Source organism: Paroedura picta, chromosome 10 (genome assembly GCF_049243985.1).
Source record: "Paroedura picta isolate Pp20150507F chromosome 10, Ppicta_v3.0, whole genome shotgun sequence".
NCBI lineage: Eukaryota > Metazoa > Chordata > Lepidosauria > Squamata > Gekkonidae > Paroedura > Paroedura picta.
Genome location: NC_135378.1, coordinates 27,182,707 through 27,205,578, shown reverse-complemented (window position 1 = coordinate 27,205,578; position 22,872 = coordinate 27,182,707). Strand labels below are relative to the sequence as shown.

General features: G+C 46.3%; 1 protein-coding gene across 1 annotated transcript in view; it reads right to left on the bottom strand.

Moving 5' to 3' along the window:
* The window catches only part of SLC30A9 (solute carrier family 30 member 9), a 30,571-nt gene extending 10,829 nt beyond the window's left edge, over positions 1-19,742 (bottom strand). The window contains exons 1-9 of the mRNA XM_077301828.1: positions 19,446-19,742; positions 14,697-14,873; positions 10,209-10,265; positions 8,174-8,273; positions 6,726-6,818; positions 6,449-6,531; positions 3,921-3,979; positions 2,222-2,289; positions 891-993 (exon numbers count right to left, since the gene is read on the bottom strand). Coding sequence (XP_077157943.1) covers positions 891-993; positions 2,222-2,289; positions 3,921-3,979; positions 6,449-6,531; positions 6,726-6,818; positions 8,174-8,273; positions 10,209-10,265; positions 14,697-14,873; positions 19,446-19,563 — 858 coding nt within the window. The 5' untranslated portion in view covers positions 19,564-19,742. The remainder of the gene's footprint in view (positions 1-890; positions 994-2,221; positions 2,290-3,920; positions 3,980-6,448; positions 6,532-6,725; positions 6,819-8,173; positions 8,274-10,208; positions 10,266-14,696; positions 14,874-19,445) is intronic.
* Positions 19,743-22,872: the final 3,130 nt, after the last annotated feature.

Genomic DNA, 22,872 nt, shown 5'->3' with positions numbered 1-22,872 from the left:
TAAGTCCAGGGAGATCTGCTTGAATAAACTACCATTTTTTGCACAGTGGAGTTTTACTTACAAGTCTGTAATCCTGATATTTCTCAACCAGGGTTTTGTGTAAACCTGGGGTTTCTTGGCAACCCTAGGAGGGTTTCCTGAATTGTTGGGAGTCACTCTTTTTTAATTTGTTAAACATTTATCGGATGATGTGACCATACATGGTCATGTCGAACCCCTCCCCCCATGGCCAATGATGGGGCTGGAGGGGCTGGGAACGGGGGACTGGGGGGGCGTGTTCCCAGCTATGCTTCCCAAACATATTCTGCACGATCGTGCCACTTCTGGGGTTTCTCAAAGCCTGAAGGATGTTTCAGGAGGTTCTCAATGGTAAAAAAAAAAAATTGAGAAAGGCTGCTGTGAGTGGTGAAAGCCCAAGCAAACTGAGAATGGCTCCAGAAGGAACCCTCCAGACATGGAAAATGGACAGCAAAATGGCAAATCAGTTTGCTTGAGGCAGGTTACTAAAATCTATGAAACAAACACCTGCATTTGTACACGGGAGCCGGGCCCTGCTGAGACTCGTTGGCAGGCATCCTTGCATCTTTGCAGACAAACCTCCACTTTATATGCCAAGGCAAAGTTAATGCTTTACAGGGCTTTGCACTGAGGCACAAGCAGGAAACCAGTCTGGGAAGTAGACCGCAGTTACACAAAGAGCACAGTCCTCTGCAGTCCGCCCTCCAGCTGATGGGAAGTAGACCGCAGTTACACAAAGAGCACAGTCCTCTGCAGTCCGCCCTCCAGCTGATGCCTGCGGATTTAGACCAAGAGGAGTAACTCTATCCAGCAGAGGGCCACAGACTGCCGGATGCAAAAAGGCAGGATTGGAAAGGGGAGGGGGGGCTCACCTGATTGCAAGTGTCCGCCAAGGAGTGAATGGCTTCGGAGAACATGCTCGCAGAACCCGTGTAGACCCAGGCGAGAAGCTTGAAGAAAAAATTCAAGCCGTTTCTGGAAGCGAAGAACACGGAGAAGTGAGGGAAATGCAGAAATGTGAAATGCAGTACACCAGCTTCTCCAAGGGTTTTTACAAATGGGGGGGGGGGGAGAGGATAGAAACCCAGGCAACATGACACCCACGGTGAGCCATTTGTAAAACTACAGATAGGAGGTGGAACCAGGTCTTGGGCTCCTGATAGTTTTCCTGTACAAACTACCTCCAGGGCTTGCCGTCTACTTTCTATTGTGTCAACATCTGCATCAGTACAACACATAGAGAGAAGGAACCTGGTCAATATTAGCTATCTGAGTATGCAAATCCACTCTGGGACCCAGGTTGCAAACCCTGAATAAGAGGGGGGAACCTGATTAATTCCAATGCAGACATGAATGATACCCCCATGATTAAAGCAATCAATGGAAAGGAGGGGGATTTTCCAAGCCCGGCATACTCCAAATCTCCTAAGCACTACGTCTGCGTTTGTGACAATAAAACTGAACGGACACCATGAATTGCTCCTGAACAGGGCACGCAACTATCTACTAGAAACATAATCAATTGAAAACAAGGAGGTGGGACAGCTACACCATAACCCCAGTGTTTCAATAATTTAGGAAAGACAAAGGGAATTTCTGATATTCCTTCAGACTTGGTTCCATTGCATAATGACTCTAGCAAGCACTGCCAATCTTCAGAAGTCAGGTCCATTTCAACACCTGTGGCTCTTGCTGCAGCGGCACCAGTGCACTTCCTAGCACCCACTTACTTCTTCCCTAATGCGCAGAGCTAATCCTGGCTTTCCGCCATTTCATCGGAGAAACACATGGTCCGAAAGAGACTTTGTCATCCATATGGACCCCCATTTTGAATTCACCACCTCCAACATAGGAAGATGTTTGGCCTGCAGCTTCCATGATGATTTGCAAGTCTCCACGGCAGCCATTTTGTGACTGGTCCCACCTCACTCATGACAGCCATTTTGTAACGGTGCATGGAACCTGTTTTCAGCATTCAAAAAAGAACCTGCCCCCCCCCCTCTTCTCTGTGGCCGAAACCTTGGGACCAAGTCCCTACCTCCAGGTTCCCCTTTCATTGAAATGCCTTCAGCTGGGTTTTCCAGAATATAAATGCAAAATCCACCTCTGCGGAATCAAACTACACAAACTTTAGTCAGTCTGCATGCATCGCTAAGTATCTCATTATGCAAAAACGTACATCTTTGGGGGTGGGCGGACTTACATGCAAATGGCCACCATCACCACTTTTCCCGGTCCCCTGAGAAAAATAGCTGAGGCACTGGACCGCGGCTGGAAAAAAAGAAAACCCCAAAAAAGAGAGTTTAAAATAGATAGCCTGCAAAGATAGCCTTCGACAGCATACTGTTAGGCAGGTAGCAATTCTACGTACTATAATTATAACCTGATAATTAAAAAACCATAAGCAAAATAAGAAACCATAAGCAAAGTGATATAATTCTGAAGGGGATCCCCGAAGACTGACAATCAGCCCCCCTTTCCAGGGTTCAAAGGAATTGTTCATACAACTTGATGCTCATCCTTGCATGCAGTGGGTAGGATGTGGGATGGCTGAGAATCTTAATTTATTATCTTAATTTATTATTTATTTATTTAGATTTTAATACCGCCCTTCCCTATGGCTCTGGGCGGTTAACAGCAATTATTCTTAGGACGCTGAACTCCATACTGAGAACTAGAAATTTTGCTGTCCGTCTCCACTGTCTATTTCGAGAACAAGCTCACCCCAAACCTCTTCTGTTCTTTAATGCAGTCATTTTTCTTTAAAAACTGTGCCCTTACCCTTAAAGTTCATCTTTCACCTGATGTGAACCTAGAGCAGGGATTCCCAACCAGGGGTCCATGGAAGCTCCAGAGGAGGGTCTGTGACCTTTCCCCTCCTGCCTAAATGGACTTGGTCACAAGCTAGGGAACTATCTGCCCCCATCCAGAGGGCTTGGTGAATAGAGCGTGGGTGTAAAAATCAAAGGTGGAGGGGAGTCAGTTGTGACACTGTATGTCTTTTCAGCTCCTGCCCTTCTTTCTGGCCTACATGAGCCAAAGCCACCTTAGTAATAGTGAAGTTGGATGAAGGGAGTGAGAGAAGGGGAAAGGGTACAAATGGTTCCACCACTTCCTGGGGGTGAGACAGGGAAGTATGGCCAGCTGACATCACTTCCAGGGGTCCTTGAAGACTGAAAATATATTTCAGGGGCTCCTCCATAGTCAAAAGATTGAAAAAGGCTGACCTAGAGGGATGATCTGATCTATGAAGGCTGCTAGGTTGCTACTGACAGACTGCGATTGGATGCACATTCATCAGGGAGTAAGGACCGATGCACAAAAGAGGATTTACTTCCAAGGCAGATATGCAGGGATTAGGCTGCAGGAAAAAAGGGCACGGATCATCTTCCAAGTGACAGGAAATCTCTGCTTGAGCCAGAAGAATTCACAAATATTTGGAATTTGGCATCTAGCTGAGTATGAGAGCTTGGAAAAAGATGAGATTACACAAGGCATAAAACAACTGATTCTCAAATAGCAAAACTGGGGGGGGGGGTTTCAATCCCAATCCACAGCACGAGTTTTCCTAGGGCTTTTCCACATTCTTGTTTCTTTACTTGCTAATTCCTGTTTCTTTGGGAGATGCAAAGCAGAGGGGGGTGTTCTGTTCCACACATGTTTTGCTACAGCTTAAATCTGCAGGGAGATATGGTTTAATATTGAATCAACCACAAAAGTGATCAAAACATGCGCCGAATAGAGGGAAAACAAAACTAAGAGATGCATACTAGCAAGGAAAATTTGAATATGGAAAAGTCCCAGTAGTCCTGCAAAACCCTACTGTGCTTATAACACAAGCTGCATAGTAAGGAGCAAGTCATAGATGAATGGGGGGGGGGGGGGAACCCACATTATCTCACCTTAGTTTCTCCTAGGAAGTCTTTGTATTCCTTCAACAACTTTTGGTTTTTGAACAAGTCTGTAAGTGATAAATATATTAGAGCTTTTAAGCAAGTAAGGAAACCGATGAAACTCGGCAACGAACAGCAAAACTATGCCATATCATCCTGTAAAAGACATTAGACCTCCTCTTTAAATTAACCTTCAAGGCTATACGCATCCTGGGTCCTGCCTACCTATGGGACCGCTTGGTTGCTTATGCCCCCGCAGGGCTCTTTGCTCTGCGGGTATGAATCTACTAGTGTTTCCAGGCCCTCGAGACGTTCACCTGGCCTCGACCCGGGCCAGGGCCTTTTCAGCCCTGGCCCCAACCTAATGGAATGAGCTCCTGGAAGAGCTACGGGCCCTGCCAGAGTTGTCATCTTTCCACAGGGCCTGCAAGACGGAGCTCTTCCGCCAGGCATATGGTTGAGGCCAGGGCGGGAGGTCCCGGCATTCGATCTTGGGACTCCCGGGTCCATCTGACTGATCTGGTGCCTCACTCCCATTAGGAGATTAGTAACATGGTTGTCTCCCAGCTGAACGAGGGGTATAGATAGTATTTTTCACCTGCCGCTTTGATACAGATATTAATTGGTTTCATTAGTTTTATTGAGGTAACTATGGGATTTTATTGCAATCTATTTATTCTGTAAACCGCCGTGAGCCCAAGGGGAACAGCGGTATATAAATTCAATCAGTCAATCAATCAATAATAAATCAGATGCTTGTGTGGGGGCCATATTTAACACCACACACCTTGACGGCCAATGTGATTTAATGGCGAAAGTGCTGACAGGACCAAGTTCAAACCCCTGCTTATTGTGAAAAGCCCTGCATGACCATAGACAAACCCCTTTCAGAGAGGATAAAATGGAGCAGGGGAAGAAACCATCTATCCTGCCCTGAGATCCTTGAGAGAAGGACAGGATGAAAAATGCACCACATACATAATTTAATGTGGGTCTAGGACCATCTAATACAGGGGTAGTCAAAATGCGTCCCTCCAGATGTCCACGGACTACAATTCCCATGAGCCCCTGCCAGCATTCGCTGGCAGGGGCTCATGGGAATTGTAGTCAGTGGACATCTGGAGGGACGCAGTTTGACTACCCCTGATCTAATACATACATAAGAAACATAATGAGCTATGGGTGGGTGCCTGGAAGATAGGACTGGCCAGAAATCCTCAATAAGAGTGCACTTTGACAAAACAGATACGGCTAGCTACCAACTAAATGGTCTGGGACTTGTGGGACCGCCTTTTCCCATATAATTCCCCAAGAGCATTATGATCCTCAGATCAGGATCTGCTCAGGGTCCCCCCCAGCCTGAGAGAGGTGAAACTGGCCTCAGCCAGGGCCTTTTTGGCCTTGACCCCAGCCTTGTGGAACGAGCTCTCGAAGGAGTTCAGGGGCCCTGATAGACCTCAACCATTTCCTCAGGGCCTGCAAGATGGAGCTGTTCCACCGGACTTATGATCGAGGCCCACAATAACATCCACCCAACAGCTGGCTTCACCACTAGAAGGAGGAGGAGAAATTAGGAGATCAGCTTCCTTCTAGAGGACTTCCCAGTCTGGGTATTTTAGAGGAGTAGACTCATTGTTTTAGTTTTAAACCATATGTTCATTTTATTAATTTTACCCTCCCTGAGCATTTGGAAGGGCAGGCTACAAATAAAAAATTATTATTGTTTGAAACAGCTCTTGGCACAAGCAATAAACCTGAAAACATGCAGTCCACCACAACCACTGAGAACACAAGCAGGTTAACACTGCCCTCTTTGTGCAATACAGCATTTTAGTGTATATAGTTCTGTCCCAGGACAGGGGAACCCCAGATTCAAATTCCTACTCAGACCAAAATGGGAGGAAGGAAGAACCACAAACTCCATCCTGAGCTCTGTGTGGGAAGAATGAAGTAAATATGGAACTGACCGATTGAGAGCCAGCTTGGTGTAGTGGTTAGAAGTGCAGAGTTCTAATTGCACTCCCCCACATGCAGCCAGCTGGGTGACCTTGGACTCGCCACAACACTGATAAAGCTGTTCTGAGTGAGCAGTAATATCAGGGCTCCCTCAGCCTCACCCACCACACAGGGTGTCTGTTGTGGAGAGAGGAAAGGAAAGGCGAATGTAAGCCACTTGGAGACTCCTTCTGGGAGAGAAAAGCGGCATACAAGAACCAACTCTTCTTCTTCAGTAATATCAGGGCTCTCTCAGCCTCACCCACCTCACAGGATGTCTGTTGTGGGGAAAGGGAAGGCGACTGTAAGCCGCTTTGAGACTCTTTCTGAGAGAGAAAAGTGGCATATAAGAACCAACTCTTCTTCTTCTTCGACGGGTGTGGTAACAAGCCAGGAGAAATGTCAACCCTGGTGGGGATATCGCAGAATTCATTCTGATGCAGGTATATTGTTGCTTTCCCTCCCCTCCCCCCCCCCCCCCCAACGTGATTATTACAGGGATCAGGATGGTTCAAGCGTTCTCTGGCACGTTCCACACTTACTCTCTCTGTACTCAATTTCTGCTTCTTTACGCCTTTTTCTCTCTCGAGCAAGAGCCTCCAGGCTTCCCCAAACTTCTAGAGACCTGTATTGGGGGTGGGGGAGATCAGAGACAAAACTTATTTTAACTATTAGAGTTTTAGACCGCCTCGCTCCTAAAATGGGCTTGAGGGGGTAACAACGTAATTGAAATACAACAGCATAATTCATTAAGTTACCCGCCAACTGGGACCCCTCCCTGCCCTTCCCGGACTGCCAAAAACCAAATGGTACCCTTACTTTGCCTCCACGTCCGATCTCAAAAACACAGTGAACGCCTCGGTGTCGTCGTGAGGGCTTCGCCGCCTGATTTTCCTGAGCTGATCGAGGTCACTGCAGGAGGAGGGAAACGGTAAGACCAGGACAGACCACCACCATCACCCCTGGGACGTAGGCTAAACACTGGCACACAAGGCTCATTTCTCCGCCCAAGGAACTGGAAGTCGTGGCAGCACCCCTGCAGTCCACAACGCAGGAGAAGGCAAAGAGCCCGGATTACACTGATCATTATCTCCAAGTAGGGCTGTCAAGCTCCAGGTGGAGACCTGGGGGCTTTTTGCACGCCTTCAAAATAGCACAATGGTTGCCAATTGAAAACGCTACTGATTTGCTGTTATGCACAACGTCGTCGACAATCTGCCACACACCTGAAACCAATCTGCAAAAAGCGCTTCCTTGTAGCGCTTTCAGGGAAATCCCCAAAAGTGGATTCACCCTCCGGAAAGCGATACACTCCTGCAACCAATCTGCAACACTAGCGACCTGTGCGTTAACATTGTTGCGGTTTCTACAAAGTCCCTCCCCCTGGCTCTCTTCTCTGATCTTCCGGCGAAGCGATCGCCATTTTTTTTTTCTCCGAGCGAGCGGGGATAAACGCACCAGTGAGCCTCTTTCAGTTTAGAGGCTTCCCCGGCTTCAGTCCCTCCCCAGAGTCACTAAAGCACAAACACAGAGAAGCCCATTTGCTGATGTATTTTCCCTTTATTTTTTACACATTCATTCAGCCGAAAATCGGGCCCGTGAGAGGGGGGGGGGGATTTTTTTTTTTCACTCGGAGGGAGCGTGGCAACGATCAAACGACAGCTCAAACACACTAGGCAGCTGGATGGGTCTCTCCGTTGCAACGAATTAACACAGATTCGTTGCAATGGGTCTGTTTTTTTAAAAAAAACCTTTCTTAAAGGGAAAGGGGCTGTTTGGGAGCATGCTAACGGCTGCCCATTGGCTGCTTGACGGCCAGGGGCGGGACGAGCTTGGCAATAGCGCTTCCTTTCTAGCGATTTCTGCCGAGACCGGAAGCCTGTGGGAAACGCTACAAAACGCAACTGGATTCCATTACAAAGGCAGGTATGCATAACGACGAATTCCACTATTTTAAATGGTGATTTTTCATTCAGTGACCAATTTGCTACAAAGATCCCGGTGCGTAAAGCCCCCTGGAGATACTGCTCTGCAAGTCTAAAGAGATTGCCCTGGAGGGAATTGGCTGCTTTGGTAGGCACACCTAATCCCTGCAAGCTCAATGGCCAGACCCCTCCCTGAAACTGACTCCCCCTGGCCAGAGCAGTCTCCGGGCTGAAAGAATTGGCCACCTGGGGTCCAAAGCACTGCCGCCCGTTCTCTGCTGGCTAGCTTTCGGCAACAGACACACACTTCAGCAAGCCAGCCATTCAAGGGTTTCAGCTCACCTGGACTTAAGACAGAACTCATTTATTGCTCTGACGCCTGTGATGAAATTATTCTTCGTGTACTTTGGTCCGTATTCTCTCTTTTTAAGCACTGCTTTCACTTCAAAAAAGATGGAGGGGAGGGAAAGAATAACAGCTTCAGGTTCAGAAATTAAAGAGGGGGAGCCGCTCTATACATAAATTCTCACATGCACGAAAATAAATGTGTATTCTCTTTCCCCAGAAAATTAAGCAAGCTGTAGACATGTCACAATAATGGCAGAAATACAGCACTGGACAAGAAGTTAATGCCACATCTACACCATGTGCATCTATAGCAGCTCAGGATATCATTTCTATCCACAAGCTTTTTTTAGCATTTGTCATCTTTAACAGGTTTCAGCTCCCCCACCCCAAATATTTGAGACGTTCTCCTCCTTTTTGTATTAAGGGCCGAGGCGGAAGCCAGGTACAGCGCTGATGTTACAGTATTTCAAACGGCCAGCAAAAAACAGAATCATGATTAGAAGTTATTTTATTTTGTGCTGAAGTGTTCTGATGAACCTGAAAGCTTGCACATGGTTTTGTGCCATTTTGGCAGGTCCTGATAAAGGGCGTTACATGAACTTTGCTTTGTTTGTACAGCTGTAAACTTTAGCCTACAACAGAGTTCCTCAACGTGGTGCTGGTGGACAAAATGGTGCCTACCAGTACTTAGTTTGGGGCCCACCAAGCTTTTCAGAAAACAGGCAGGGCTTGTTACTGGCTATCCTTATTCAAAGGAAAGAGGTTTCCACTGCAGGATGAGAATCTGGACTTTCCTTGGTTGTTGTGCAACTCCCTGCCCCATTCAAGATTTTCTTTTTCCCAGGAGGTGGTGAGCGGTATTCCATTTTGCTCCACCTCCCAAGGCAGCCATTTCTGCTTGCCTCCACCCCCTGTGGCAGACATTTTGGGGTGGTGCTCACTGCCTCTAAGAGCCTCTTGTGGCACAGAGTGGTAAGGCAGCAGACATGCTGTCTGAAAGCTCTGCCCATGAGGCTGGGAGTTCAATCCCAGCAGCCGGCTCAAGGTTGACTCAGCCTTCCATCCTTCCGAGGTGGGTAAAATGAGTACCCAGCTTGCTGGGGGGTAAAGGGTAATGACGGGGAAGGGAATGGGAAACCACCCCGTATTGAGTCTGCCATGAAAACGCTAGAGGGCGTCACCCCAAGTGTCAGACATGACCCAGTGCTTGCACAGGGGATATCTTTACCTTTACCTTTTCACTGCCTGTTTCGAATTCTAAAGATGCCCACAGGCTTTAAAAGGTGGTCACCAAATTACAAAAGCAGCTCGAACAAGCCCTTTTTAGTTCTCTGTAATGGGTCAGCAATGTGATGCTTCTTTGTACGCACACTTGGAAACTAAGTCAGCCGTTTCAATCATTGTGCAATTATAACAGCCTTTTTCAACTCTCCCTACATCCTGTCTCTTTTTGTCTCTCTCTGGTGCCACTGAAAGCTGGAAGACTGTGGGTACGAGTAAAAATGGATGAAGACCAAACGCCCATGTAGAGATATTTCAGGAAGACCCCAAAGATCCTTTGGATTTCGGGTTGCTTCCCCATCAATGCATGAATGAAATCCATCACACAAGCCATAGCCTCTGCAGCAGAGTGGGGAAATTCAGTGTATGACTGTGCCACATCTTGTGCTGAATATCCCTAGGAAGCACAGAGAGAGAGGGTTGCTGTTTTCAGCCTTGATGCCATAATGGCTTGGATTCCACCTGGGGCTTAATTTCCCCTCAATTCCCTCCTCCTCCAATCACTCCAAACAGCCTTTAAAATGTAGCTCTTTTGGGACTGGGGACCCCCCACCCATACCCCGGAATAGCTTGGAGAGGAAATGAGGCCTCCTACAGGCCGAATCAGTGGATATCCCCACCCTCCAACCTGTGCCTGGAAATTCTAGGAGGGGTCCCAAGCAATGCTTTGTTCCAGCTGATCTTTTAAAGGAAATTTGTTGACTCCTTCACATGCATCCCAATACAAAAGTGAGAAAATGCCGATTACCTTTTACTTGGATTGCCGGTTGTAGCAACGGTGACACTTGACTGGCAGCTTCGCGGGCTGTTAAACAGAAGAACCGATTAGTGGTGGTGTGGCAGAACCTGTTTGCTTCCTTAGAACAGTAAGACAGGAAGCCATTTGGGGATCTTTTTATAACCAGCAAATTAAAAGCTGCATAGACTCAGCCGGTCCTGATCGATCATTATTTTGCTAGATATAGTAACACCAGCAATTTGGATGTCCCAGAAAAATCAGAATGGGGAATTTGGGGGGAAGTTTTCCCGGGCCCTAAATAGAATATTGTCAGATTTCAAGTGTTTATTTTGACTCAGGGGTGTAGCTAGGTTGGTCTCAAGCAGCAGAACAAAGTTTTGAGTCCAGTGGCACCTTTAAAACCCAACCAAGTTTTATTATGAGCTTTCCTGTGGTTTATATCTGAAGTGTGTTTGCACATGAAAGCTTGTACCCTGAATAAAACTTCATTGGTCTTTGAGGTGCCACTGGACTCAAACTTTGTTTTGTTATTTTGACACTGTTGGTAAGGAAATATTAAAAGTAGCCACCTTTTAAACCTCCTAGTCCAGTAATAAATATTTGAACCATTTAGGAAAAGACATAGAACAAGAGTGGGTTTTTTTAATGATAAAATTTTTATTCAGTTTCAGAAGGAACAATAAAAATACAGGGAAAAACAACAACATAAGAAGCACCAAAGAAACTACAAAGTCTGAAACTTCATTCATGATTCTGATCCATAAAATAACATAATTTCTATTACCATTCAAATCCAATACTCATTGTCTAGAGTCCTCAATTACATTATCATTTAACATATATTACAATCTGAAAACTTATTTAAGTAATTTACCTGATCGGCCCAAACGTTAATGAAATCCTCATTCTTGTATTACTTTAATATTCTTGGTAAATTTTTTCCAAAATCATAAATGGCCTCATTTTATTTCTCCGTTTACCTAACGTAATATTTTCCTGCATTTATCCAATTTGTGGCAATTATCATTCTGGCTGCTACAAGAGTGTTTTAAATAGTCTCTTCACATAAATGCAAAGCTTTGTGTGGAACTCATTTTGATTGGAATACTACCCAGAAACCTTTAAGGAGAAGATGGCATGCGCTCCCCTTACATTTTTTTTAAGCTGGCATGAAAGAATGCCATAATGCAAAATTCTCTAACTCCAACCTTACAAACAGCGTCTCTATATGAAACTGGAGTGAGGAGAAAGAAGTATTCAGAGCTTGCCACAAGGGCAATCAAAAGCCATTTTAATAGAAGAGAGACAAGCTTTCCAATTAAAATAATAATGGGAAAGACCTTCCAAAGCAGGAAGAATCCCAGGCACCTGGAGGAATAAGTCACCAAGACCAGAAATATTCCAGCGCAAACAGAAGCGAAATATTTCGAAAGCCACTAATTTCAACAAGAGAGATTTAACATGACACACATGGTCTTCCTGAACACTGCAGACTTCAATTAACTGTGTTAGCAGAATTAAGTTCTTATGACTCCAATGTAACATAAAGACAACTCTGCTTTGTTCTTTAGATCTGTCCTCTCTATGCATCCACTATCCTTCACTACGAAATAATTTTCACTGAAACTGGAGAAGCTTGGGATAGCCCCCTGGGCTCAATGACAGAACGAGGAAGTTCCGTTTTTTAAAAAATAAAAGACTGGAGACAGGGTGCAAATTACTTAAAAGTTGAGCAGGACACTGTCTGCACAGCAAATCAAGCAATCAGTTCCTGCCTTAACATCTAACACACAAAAATTCGAGTCCAGTGGCACCATTAAGAATAAAAACAAAGTTTTATTCAAGGTATAAGCTTTCGTGTCCATGTGTACTTCTGCAGACATGTGTGCATGCACAGAAAAGCTTATACCCTGAACAAAACTTTGTTGGTCTTCAAGGTGCCACTGAACTCGAATTCTGTTCCGTTGCTTCAGACCAAGACCTTAATTCTAGAACACAGGCAGGCATAATCAAATCTCTCTTCTTAAGCGAGAGAAGGACCTTCCTAGCTTTACAACCCCAAAGTGTCATGTTTTACACTGACAGCTCCTTGAGGAAGGCAGAGGTTATGTTACCTCTGGCAAGCCCACATGAAGCCAACTTCTATTAGGAGGCGCGTCTTTCTTGTACAGCAGACAGCCACAGTAACATTATTTAAGAAAAGGTCAAGCCATAAACTTTGATCAGGAAAAAACGATCTCCGTGAAATGTCAAGATTTACAGCAGAACATTAAGACAGCTCTGTGTGCTGTACCCTTTAAGAGAGAGAATTTGGGTGCCCTCACACACAACGATTAAAGTTCAACAACGTGTAGTGATTGACTTAAGGAAAATCTGACCAACTGAGATGCAAGGTTGTAGGATTAAGCAGGGGTTGAAGATAATAACAACTAAAAGCTTTAAAAATATTACCCGCTGCCAAACAACCAGCAGAAAAGGGTATTGTTTTGTCCACGTGGACAAAACCTTATCTCAATGGACTCAGAGCGGATCACAACATGGTTAAAATCACAAAAAATTCTGAAACAGAAAAATAAATTCTAGTTTGAATTAAAATGTCCAATAAATTGAATTCCTAATTTTGCCCATAAAATCCATCATGGGATTCGGGGGGGGGGGGGGGGGGAGATGGGACATAGTACTGAACCTGCCTGAGGAGTGTAGTTTGGCTCTGATCTCATTCAGCAGACCATTCCACTAGGCTGGGGCCAGCGCTAAAAAGACTTGGTTCTGGTTGAGGCCACTTTGATCTCTTTGGAGCCAGGGATCCTTTGCAGACAACCTTTGCACGGAGAGGGGGGGGGGAACCCCAGTATGCTCAGGTCCGCTGTACCAGGTCACCTGTACTAGGCTACAATGTAAAACATTTCAGGGCTTCCTGAAAATCAACCTGAGGATAACCACTTTAAGCTATCACTTTGTTCCTTAAAAAAAAAAAAAAAAAAGTATGAAGACTAATTTAAACTTGGTGTTGGAGTTTGGCAAGTGTCACCACTTCAGTCATGAAAGAGTTAAACTACTGTTTTGTGATTGACTTACTAAGCTAATTAGCACCACAACTATTAGGCATCAAGGAGAAGTTTCCTGCCAGGAAGGGGAAGTCCTATTCTAATGAAATAGTTTTAGGATTCACTATTGGCTGATCAATGTATTGGATACGTTTTTGGTATCCTGTACACAGGGAATGGAGTTTCAGGTGCAATTTCCTGCTGCTTCTTTCTCTTTTATCCTTTCATGTAATTTTTTTCCTTAATTCTTCCAGTAGTCTCTTTTAAAAAGCTCAGCACACAAGCCTTGCAAGATCATTTTGACACCAACACTTGAACTATAATAACAGAATTCAGCACTTCTTGTAAACACGTTCAGATTCCAGGATTCAAATCAGGGATATTGTTTCTCTCCTTCTTTAAAGCAAATCTCTACTCATTCCTGAACTGAAACACAACAACAGCGATAGGCTTAGCTATCAGGACCACAAGAATGAAAGTGACTCCAGAATTTGAAATGCCAAAGATGGCCAGATGGGTGCTTTACAAAGTAGCACCTACCAAGAACCACCACCAGAAAGTGTCAGAACCCTCTGGTTTCTGTCATGAAAGCTCACATTCCAGGGTTGAAGATTTTATGCTTTTATGATACTGGAGAATGTAGCTATTTGTTTTTGTAACCATATTTCCTGTGCCTGCTTTGAGGATGCCCTGCTTTGACATGTAACCGTTTGGCTAGTGAGTTTTGGTTTTTTAGCATAGGCGCCTGGGTTCTCACTCTGGGACTCAAGATCATAAATCCATTGCCACTTATCGAAGGACCTTGCACCTGCGGACTCTTGGTGTTTTGTCTCTAACTGATATAATTTTGATGGAGGAATCCCAAGGGAGGGGGCCAAGGGTCTGTTTGTTGGTCCTGGCAACTTTGGGTCAGAACTGTCTACATGGTTGTCAATGGAACAGCTCGAATAAACTTCCATCTTGAAACACAGTGGATTTCATTTCAAAGTCTGGGATCTTTACAGAAAGGCGAGAGAGTTTACTACCGGAGTGGGCAAACTGTGACTCTCCAGCTGTCCACGGACTACAATTAGCATGTGCTGGCAGGAGCTCATGGTAATTGTTGTCCATAGATATCTGGAGACCAACAGCTTGGCCACCCCTGGCCTAGTTAGAAACCAGGTAGAAAGAGTGGCAGGAGCAACATCGCCCACTGTGGCAGAATTAAGGATTGCAACCCAAGAATCCTCCAGCTTGCAAGCAGGGTGGCGCACTTCTGCTGCCAAAATGGCCGTTCTAGTCCGAAGCAGCCAGTGCCGCATGCATGCACCAACTGGCACACTGGCACTGCCCCCACCCCCAACACCACAGCGCTGGTTGCTTTGGGTTCAAACAGCCGCTTCGGCAGCCAAAGTCCCCAGAAGACATCTCCAATAAGACCAGGGAGAAAAGGAGGCCAAAGCATGCACACCTGTTGTTGTTCTTGGCACACCTCCTTCGGGGACTGAGGATCTTGTATCAGGTGCTCCCGTGCTGTTTTTCTGGCCATCTGAGGTATAAACTCTTACTTGACTGGTCGGAGAAACAGGCAGATGGTCACACGGCAGCAGGCGGGAGAAACTTCCAAGTCTGACAGGTACCTGCCATCCTGTGGAAAGCAGGAAAGGAAACCACCCCATGTTAGAAAGAAGCCATGTGAAAATAAAATGGTCAATTTTTGCCTGAAGTACTGTTCTCTCCCAAATAACTTGGATATTCTGTGGTCTCTGCATCCAACACATGGCAGGAGAACTCCAGCAGATTCCTAGTGTGGTTGGATTCCTCACTCGTCCTTCACATGCAGACAGCTGGGTGACCTCAGGCCAGTCACAGTCCTGTTAGAGCTCTTCTTGCAGAGCAGTTCTCTCAGAGCTCTCTCAGCACTACCTACTTCACAGAGTGTCTGTTGTGGGCACTTTGGGACACCTTCAGTGGGGTGCAAAAAAACCAGCTCTTTAATGCATACACCATATGGTAAAGTCACGTATCAGAAACTTCAATTACCTTCTCAAGGTTCACTAACAAGCTCCTTGAAGATTAGCCACTGCTATAATAAACCCCACTGGCAGGGACAGAAGACGTTGCACGGCCACGCATAGTGAGGCGTAGCTATTGCTAAGTAGAAGAGCAGGCGGGAAGTCCAAGCTCTGCCTCTTCCAGCTAAAATGGATATTGTGTAATCAGGCTTGGAGAGACCTCTTTGCTTGAGAGATGGGCTGAGCTGCTTCCCCAGCTTGGAGGAGGAGGGAGACGGAGACCCATGGGACAATGTCCCACTCACAAGGTTTCAAGCCCTGCTAGTGGATCGATATACCTGTGTGAGGAGTGTCAGGGGCTACAATGGAATGGCCATATGCTTTGCCTGCAGAAGGTCCCAGGTTCATTGCCTGACATCCCCAGCTAAAAAGATCTCAAATTGTCTGGGTTGGTGAAAACCTCTCCCATTCTGCCCCTTAGAAAGCAATTATGGGTCAGAATAGACCAGGTTGCCACGATGCCTAGAAATTTCACTGTGGCGCCTAGACTTTTTAAGCCATGATGTTATCGCAGTGTCTCTCAATAAGAAGTGCAAAGCTTATTTTATCATTTCACATCAGAGTAAGTTCTGCTGCACAGCATGAAAATGCATGTGCATGAAGGCTTCTTGATGGTTTACAGGTTAACGTTACACCGTTCAATGGTGGTCGATTAATTCATTACTATATCAGTCGCTTCCTATACTGGCTCTGATATATAATTAAAACTGAGCTTTTAAAGCAAACACCCAGGGCTATCCCTTCTTTTATGAACTACTCTTTATCCCACAAACATCGTGGAAGTAATAATTAGAAAGTATGGTAATTAATACGCAAAAGTCTGAAGACTGAAGAACAAGTCTGCTGCTGACTTATAGGTAAGGACTTGGGCTTTTACAGAATATGCATTTGAAAACTGGAACAAGTGAATAGCAACTTTGATAACTTCCCTTTAGATATGGACTATGTCCCTGTAGGTCGAATATAGAAGCATATATAATGAAAAGTAGAATAAGACATTGCAGAGGTGTCAAAGAATGTATTTATTTTATTATACAAGGTTTATAACAATTCTATGTAATTTGTACATTTATGTTTCAGAGTCACTTATGAAGGCTTGCGTTGAAAATAAGCAATTTTGTGCCGGGGTTCAGTTTGGCTTCGTGCAATTGATTCATCAGTGAAGAAGAATACATTGTGTTCATACCATCATCAGCTTGATTTTTCATCTTTCTGGCTATTCTACAGCCGACGGGTCCGTCCTTTGGCCTAAATTGTGGGGGCTGATTCCTAGAGCCAAAGATGTTGTGCCAAGAACTACTAAAGACAGCTTCAGGTACACCTAACTACAGACCTAAAACCAGCCGTTCATATTATGAACATGAACATTTACATATTTTTTTCTTTCCCCTTCAAGCTGTTTACATTCCCCAGATGACTCACGATGGGATATGTCATGCAGGCACGCCAGCAGAAATTGTGTGTGTGTGTGTGTGGGGGGGGGGGGCTGAGCTATGAACTTTTCTAGACTATTTACAAGCCTAAGGAAAACAGAGCAGCAGCAGGTTACCGGGGGGATGTTTAGCATGATAGAAAATGATTAGAACTGCCAATATGTTATTTCAATGGCTTAGGGCACTGAGGCATGTACTTCCTTGCTTTCCAGTAAGAACAATACATTTCACTGACCGTACTATAACAGAATATCCTTTACAGTCAAGAACCTAACGCAGAAGTCCCCTCAAAAAGGTAAAAAACACAGCATCTCATGAAGGAAGTAGAAGACCTGACTCAGTGACAACAAGCAAAGAAATGCAAGGAGCCATATCAGGGCCCTTGAGGGGACAAACTATTCTAGACAGCCCGGAAGCAACGAATTATGCAAGGCAGAAGGAAACACGAGCATTGTTTGGTTAGACAAGAATGCAGCCAACCAACATGTGCAGCAGGGGAAACGGATGCCACTCAATTAAAAGGGAACAGCCTGAGGGTCAATGTTTCGATGCTGGAGATGAAGCTTAAAAAGAAACTGGCTTTTAAAATTATCCATGCATCAAGATAAATATATGCAAAGGAGATTTCCCTTCCCCACCCCCATCTCCGACACAGGTATCAATCTCATTAAAGTGAGATTAAAGGAACATCTATGGCCCAGTCCTTTCACACTATTTTAACACCTGGGATTTAACGTGAAGCAGATGCTTATTTGAAAGCCACACACACGCAGAAGCTTGCTAAAGATCAAAGGTGGACTGTAATTTCCAAATGGGGTTCTTTCACCTGCACAGTCCCTCCACCCAGAATGAAATTCAAGGCTGTCCCATTTCAGAAAATGCCAATACTCTGATAGTTTAAGAAATAATATACCCAGAGTTTTGGCACAGATACAACAGAAGATAGTCCTTTGTCTATGCAAGAAACATCAGATGTGCGATTGTAGTGCAGTTTCAGGTGGGGGGCAAACTGGCATACAGAAGGACAAGAACTGGTTTTTATAAACTTTTCACTACCCAAAGGAGTCTCAAAATGGCTGACAACCATCTACCCTTCCTCTCCCCACAACAGACACCCTGTGAGGTACATGGGTCTGAGAGAGCTCTAAGAGAACTTTGACTGACCAAGGTCACCCAGCTGGCTTCATGTGGAGGAGTGGGAAATCAAACCTGGTTCTTCAGATTAGAGTCCACTGCTCTGTAACATGCCGGAGGGGGCCAGATGTCAGCTGTCTTGTACACAAAAAGTCCCACTAGCGTCTCCAATTAAGAAAGTTCCAGAAAGCAGCATGGAGAAAAAAGACTGGCCAAGATGGTCCCCAAGTCAGAGAGCTACTGGTCAAATTAGGCAGTATTGAAGCGACATAATCCAACAGATGGACTTAACATAAAACATCCAACCTCTGAGCACTGGACTATATGTGCTCCAGACCATGAAGCAGCCAGAACTCAGATGGCACTACAAAATAAAGATAGGTGGGACAGAAATACAGACTGAAACCAGCATCTCAATGCCCTTGCACTGTCTCTGCTGAAATTAAGCCCCATAAGGACTTAAGTAAAGCATTTGTTACCTTTGGAAAAGTGGGACTGGGATAAGAAAGTGGAGTGTACAGTTTTTACCATTACCAGTCTCTCCGCTAGTATAGTCTCTAATCTCCTAGCAGCATTGGCTCCAGACTGGAGACTGTATCAGGTCCAAGGTACTGGTGCTAATCTTTAATATCCTAGTCTATGTCTAGCATATCTACAGGACCGTCTTTCCCTTTATACCAAAAGCGCTAAGAACTTTGGAACATCTGCTCGGGATCCTTGATCCAAAGGAAGTGAGGTGGTCCTTGAACTGTGGAATGCAGTGAGAGAGCCCTGAGAGAACTGTGACTGGCCCAAAGTCCCCCAGCTGGCTGCATGTGGAGTGGGGAGCCAAACCCAGTTCTCCAGATTAGAGTCTGCTGCTTTTAACCATAACACCAAGACTTCAGCCCCAGCCTGACAGTCAGCAAGACTCACCCTGGCGCAGCCAGGCAGTCTCTGGGCGTTCATTTATAACCTCCCCACCCTGTTGATAAAGAGAGCAGCTTATCACTCCCCGGCCAATGAGGTGCCACTGGCCGGGATAACAGAGGAGCCAGGGCATTGCAGAGCTCCCAATTCAGGACGCCAGCTTTCAGGTGGGACCGGCATCTCTAATCCAAAGAGATCAGTTCCCCTAGAGAAAAAGGCTGCTTTGGAGGGAGAGCAGTGGATGCCACCCTCCAGGTGGGGCCTGGGGATCCCCTGGAGCTACGGCTCATCTTCCCCTGGAGAAAAAGACTGCTTTGGAGGGAGAGCAGTGGATGCCACCCTCCAGGTGGGGCCTGGGGATCCCCTGGAGTTATAGCTCATCTTCCCTTGGAGAAAAAGGCTGCTTTGGAGGGCGAGCGATGGATGCCACCCTCCAGGTGGGGCCTGGGGATCCCCTGGAGAAAAAGGCTGCTCTTGGGAGCGGACTCCACACCATTATACTCCACTGAGGACCCTCCCTGCCCCAAGTCCAGCCCACTCCCAGCTCCACCCCAACATCTCCCGGAATTCCCCCGCCCATAGTCGGCAACCCTTCTCCCCCTCGCACCAAGGGACCCCGCGCTCCCCCTCCCGACCCGCAGTCCCGCTCCAGCCGCCGCGGCCACTCACCGAGGGCGCCGGGCTGTCCGCAGGGCGCCCCCGCCGCGCCCGGGCCCCTCCGCCGCAACAGCTGGAGGCGGTAGAGGCAGCCCCATCCCCGGCGCTGGGCGGCCAGAGCCACCAGCATCCTCCCGCCGCTCTCTCAGCTGCCGGGAGCGAAGGGCGGAGGAGGAGCCGCCGGAATCCGCTTCCCGCAGGCACGCCCGGCCCCGGCCGGCTCCGGAGCGGACCCCATTGGCGAAAGCGGAACCGGATGAGCGGAGGACGCCGGACGCTCTAGCCGCAGCTTATCAATGCTCCCCGCCTCCGCTTTCCCCCGACAAGAGTCCGCCTCCACGGGACGGCAGTAGTACGCATGCTCAGGGATTCCCCTCTCCGCCCAGGGCCGGAGAGAAGAAGCGTTCCCAGCTGACTCTCCTCCAATGCCGGCGGGTAGGCGTGGCGAAGGAGACGTCACGCTTTTCCGGTCTTCGCGCCGCGGGGTCTTAGCGCCTCCTTTTCTTAGTTTCCAGCGGGTAGCCGTGTTGATCTGAAGGAGCGCAGAACAAAGTTTGAGTCCGACGGCCCCTTTAAGACCAACAGATTTATTGAGCTTTGGTGCGCACGCGCACTTCCCCAGATACAATGTCATGCACACTTAAGGATGCACTGATTACTTGCATTCCATGACATTGTACCTGAGGAAGTGTGCGTGCACACGGAAGGTCATACCTTGAATAAAACATGATTGGTCTTAAAGGGGCCCCTGAACTCTAAATGGGTTCTGCTGCTTCAGATCAACACGGCTTCCCACCTGAATATATCTTTGTTCAAAGTGTTAGCTTGAATAAAACTTTAACATTTTCATTTCCTTTGCTCCGAAAGGACAACCCAAACAAACCCTTAGAAACTTAACTTGTTATTTCTGTCAGGCCCTTGTATCTTGTAAACGTCTTTACCAGATGTCTTTACCAAATGTCTAAACCAAATCCACGACCCATCCACTACTTATATATGTGGTCCTGGAACCCCCATGTCTGAAGTTTACACCTTCAATAAAACTTTGTTGGTGCCACTGGACTCAAACTTTGTTTCATTTTTTGGCTAATCATCGGGGAGAGTCAAAGCAGACTGTTGCATTTTGGAATGGGGAGGGATTCAAAATGCTACACTTCACAAGAAATAAAATTTTGCAGATTATTTTTGGGAGCTGGGTGAGCTGGGAATTGTTGAAAGTTCAGTAAAAGGAAAGCCTCACCAGCAGGTTGAAGCAGCGCAGTTTATCCTGCTGCTGCAAAAATGGATTAGATCCATATTAAAGACTCAATGAGGACTTGACTAGGAAAAGCCCAACTTGCTTCTGTCTAGAGCAATCTGGACTCCAGTTCTGTGCATATTTACCAGGACGTAATTTCTGAGTCAAGTAGCCTTTATTGGCCACAAGAGTGCTACAGCATTTAGAGACAAAATCATATAACTAATACTTGTCAGATTGAATAATTATAGCATCGTGAAGGAACTTGGCTACAATTTCTGTTATTTCTTGATCTGCATTATAAAGAGAAAAAGAACCTTAAGATAATCGGGAGCAGTCATTTCTGTTGAGCGCAGTGGTATTTATTCAGCTATAAACCTCACTTGATGAGCTAGGAATGGTCACTCTCTCTCATCTCGTCCTACCTCTCAGGATCGTTGTGATGATGATAATACAGCAGCAAAGACACCCATGCTTTCTTGAGCTCCTGGGGGCAAAGGCAGGATAAGAAATGCTGTGCATCCATGGATAGACTTAGACTATACATGCTTGGTGTCAAACTAGTAAATGTGCATTTTTCTGCCCTCAGAAGTCCTATTGAACTCAGCAGATTTGTAGAACAAACATGCCTAGGGCAGGGCTGCTTATTACAGGAGGCTGGGGGACTCCAGAGTTGTCATCAACACACTGAACTGCCTGTACTTTCTATTAGTGCTGATGGCTTTTGTTGTTATTACAATTCAACAAACCATGTTCTGGAGTCTAGGCGAGAAAGGCTGAATGGGTGGAGCCAATTAGCAAACTGATTGTTCATTGGTAAGCACAGAGGACACTGAATGACTCACCCTGGTGATAATTAGCCACTCACATCACTGCTTGCTGAGTCAGAGATTCAAGCTTATTCCTCAGTTAACAAGGATTCGATGGACAGGCGTCCAGCCGGCCGGTGCTTTGTTTCTGGCCGGACAGAAGTTTCAGCCTGGGGAGTAATAGTTTCAATGCTTCAGCTGTTCCAAAATGCACTGGCAGCAAAGCAATTCTTTTTCCAGGGGCCAGGCAGGATTCTGGAGTAGTCAGGAATGTTTAAACCAGATAAAGGGCTACGATGGTAAACCTAACAAACTATTTACGAGGAGAATGACTTCTTGACTTCAATGAATTGTTGAAGGCTTTCATGGCTGGAGTCAGTTCATAGAATCATAGAGTTGGAAGGGACCTCATGGTTCATCTAGTCCAACCCCCTGCACTATGCAGGACACTCACAACCCTATCGCTCATCCACTGTAACCTGCTGTGGTTACCTGGAAGGTTATGCATTAGTTCTATATGTGTGTAGTAACAGGATTAAGACTGACAATAGTGTGGCAAAGTAGTGAGACATTTCAAAGATCTTTTGCAAATCAACTGAAATCTGCACACTGGCAAGTCTAAAGTTTTGCAGGCCAAAACCAAAACTGCCGTCAATGTTTGTTCGGGCCCAAAGAGCTCCTGGCCCTCCAAGGTGTGTCAGCCCCTGCACAGCAGAAGCAGTACAGTGGTGGGAAGGGGAGTCAAGTCACAGGCAGCTTATGCGTTTTCAAGGCAGGCCACATTCAGAGGGGGTTTGCCATTGCCTGCCTTTGTACAGCTACCCTGGACATCCTTGGTGGAATCCCAACCACGGACGAACCAGAACCACCTGTGCTGAGCCATCCAAGCCAGGGTCAGCAGCGGCATTGCACTCTCTATTTACGACTGGAGGGATTCTGTGCTAAGTTAAAGCAGCGGTCATCATGAGCCACCCACCCACCCTATACCCCCCCTCAATGAACAGACCTGACCCAACATTACTGGTCATAGCAGCTTCCTCGCCACTCTGCCAGGCTTACAGTCTGCAAACATCCTGCAGATTAAACTGAGGAGGAGGAGGAGAAAGAAAAGGAGGAGGAGAGCTTTTGGGAGGGGGGGGTACCCTGCTATTTGATACCTTAAAGTCTTAAAGTGATTTACAATCACCTATTCTTCTTGCCCCCACAACAGATGGGCTGTGGGGTAGGTGAGGCTGACAGAGCTCTGAGAGAATTGGGACTGGCTCAAGGCTACCAGGTAGGCCTCAAGGGGCTCACAGTCACCTACCCTTCCTGTCTCCACAACAGGCACCCTGTGAGGTAGGTAGGGCTGAGAGAGCTCTGGGAGACCAGTGACTGGTCCAAGGTCAGCCAG